This window comes from Sprattus sprattus, assembly GCF_963457725.1.
Source record: "Sprattus sprattus genome assembly, chromosome: 16".
In the NCBI taxonomy this organism is placed as follows: domain Eukaryota; kingdom Metazoa; phylum Chordata; class Actinopteri; order Clupeiformes; family Clupeidae; genus Sprattus; species Sprattus sprattus.
The window spans coordinates 2181069-2183802 of record NC_137914.1 but is presented as its reverse complement, the minus strand read 5'-3'; the positions used below and the strand labels follow the sequence as shown (position 1 = coordinate 2183802).

Here is a 2734-nt window from a genome sequence, read left to right as displayed (position 1 = left end):
ACCTTTCCTTTTTAGTGAGATGACTGAATGATGATTGATACTAGTGAAATTTGCTGGCTAATTTTGTTGATAGCTAACATTAGCGTGGGTTTGATGATGATCAGGATTCTGGTATGGAACAGAGATTTGTATCTTTTTGTGTCACCAAACGAGTTTATCTGGAGAACTGCGTAATAGAGATGTAATATGAAGCATGACCCTTGCAGTTGAGTGTCATTTTGAGTACAATATGCTTTATTGATCACCAAATCTCCAAGAAAAAAGACGAAAATCATTATGATTATTTTAAAGACAAACAGTTCTAGAAAGTACAATCATGCAAAGACAGGATCAAATCAGGATATTTGAAGTCTCTGGATAATGTTGCTTAAAATCTGCACAATACACAATAGAATAGATCTGCACAATCTAAACTGGAACTGGATAATACAACAGACGGACAGGACGATTATGACTGCTCTAATTACGGGTGTTTTGTAAGGTTGGAAACTAATTAAAGGGTGCGTATTCGATTGAGAATTTAAACTGCAGGGTTTAACCATTAGGGCTATCTGTGGAACAGCAGTGCTCAGAGGTCAGTGCAGTCGAAGATGTTGTCATTCTTCAGGATGATCCAGAGATGGCCTAGATCGTAGGACACATGCTTCACTTCTCCACTGTAGAGAAGAATGTGGGTCCAGCCAGTACCTTCAGGTTTACAGGCAGACGTGTAATCCCTGCAATGGAGACATTTCACTTTTATTCATGAAGGCATCATTTACAGTTAAAAGTAAAATGTATCACTATTCTGAAGTTATGAAAAATTACTTTGTGACTTGGAAAAAATACAAAGGTGCATTTCCCTTACAGAAGATCTTGTAAAGACAAACCTGCGGAAAACTTCTCCTACAGAACTCACTCCATAGACAGATCCGTCACTTCCCACCTCGATCATAGACAGGCGTCCTGGAACCTCCTGCCAGGATCCTTCCCCCTCACAATTAGAGGAGTTCACCCCCTAGTGGACGGAACAAACACTGATAAGCAAAATCAGTTAATTTATTGACTAGCAATTATTTCACAGACAGCAGAGCCCAGCATGCCTTACCTTCCTCACAAAAATGGTATCATTACTATTAACACCCCAGCAGCTATAAGGACCACAGCTGTAGTACTTCAGGCCGCCAGGTATCTGGCGCCAGTTCATAGCACTATTGCTTCCACTGTAGCCAACTGTGTTCTTCTTTGGAAGACAGAAGGGGACATCGCCATGATTGGCTCCTGCCACAAACTGGTCTCCACCAGCATCAATCTGCTTCAAGAGCCCTGATCCAGAACAAAAACATTAACTTATGATTGCTCCCATATTAAAAAGTCTGTAAAAAACCTCTATGAATAACACTCGTCATGTACAACACTTGTACAACACATCTTTGGGAAAGAACTTGCACATATATTTCACACAGATATGGTACAACGTCCTTCAACATGTTTTTCTGTTACACAGAATTATGGACCCTTTCAGATACGGTGTTAACACACTGTTATTATTTGTGCTATATCAAAATGAACATAAATTCATTTTACAATCTTTCCCCATATGGGTTGACATCATAATAAAGACACACATCATTTTAAAAATATAATATAATCCTATAATAATATTCCTATGGAATCATACAGCTGCACATTAAGGTTGTAGACATATTGCACTTTTATCCGTCTAAAAATGACTACATGCAAACCTTGTCTATTGGTGGCCCACAATTCCATAAATTATTATAAGGGAAGTTATTCTTACCAGGTACATTCACCCAGTTACCCCCAACAAGTTTAAAGATGTGATTCGCTTTATTGGCTCCCCAAACTCCTGCAGGTCCTACGGTGACATGCTTCAGTTTGCCTGGCAACCTTTTCCATGACGATCCAATTCTTGTGTAGATTTTGTCGCGTTTGTTGACCCCGAACACTTGTCCAACACCTGCATCAATCTGCACCAGGGCACCAGGGACTTGCTTACAGCTATACTCTGCAAGACAAACAAAAACACTTAAATGTGGTGGTGGGTTGACAGAATGTAGTCAGAGAGAGCAGGGAAAGATGGATAACATGCACAGGATTGAGTAACAGTCAGATGAACTTACCCACACATGAAGTCGGCAACAGACAGTGCAGGGCAAAGAGAAGTGTTGCGATGCGGAGAGGCATGGCTAACTCAGCGACGTTAACTGACAAGTAAGTCTCTAGGAGGTCAGATGAGCAGCTTTTTATACATTCCCCAAGCACAAGCTTCCTGTTGGGAATGTCTGTTTGTTCTTACTCTTGGGCAGGGTGTGTGTGAGATTTGGTAGAGTGCCTTTTGTTTTAAAACACTTGTGTACACATAAAGTGAGAAAATACCCACTCGTAGAGTTTGTAAGTGATTAGAACAGGCGGGTCCCAATCCAATACAAGGTGTCAAATCCACTTGTTAAGCAACTGTGTATAATAACTAACACTTATAGAGGAACATGTACAAAACATGTACAAAGCTTTCCACTCAGTATGGCATGAAGGACTTTTGTTGAAATGAATTGATAGTGTAATTGGAGACAATGTATGACATCATTAAAGACATGAAAACAATACATGCTGCATGTATAAAAAACAATAGAATAACAGATTATTTTGACCAGACAAAAGAAGTTTGAAAAGGCTGGTGCTTAAGTCAAACGTTATTCAACATATCAATGATTTGGCTTGTAAAATTGAAAGA

The 2734-nt window shown here is 39.5% G+C and overlaps 1 protein-coding gene across 1 annotated transcript; it reads right to left on the bottom strand.

The window, feature by feature from the left end:
* Positions 1-568: 568 nt before the first annotated feature.
* Positions 569-2187, bottom strand: LOC308377724 (fish-egg lectin-like; the record flags this gene model as incomplete). The annotated part of the gene is made up of 5 exons (XM_080854463.1): positions 569-716; positions 870-997; positions 1088-1305; positions 1781-2008; positions 2124-2187. 5 exons carry the CDS (start codon positions 2185-2187, stop codon positions 569-571), a joined length of 786 nt encoding a protein of 261 aa, XP_080710589.1.
* Positions 2188-2734: the final 547 nt, after the last annotated feature.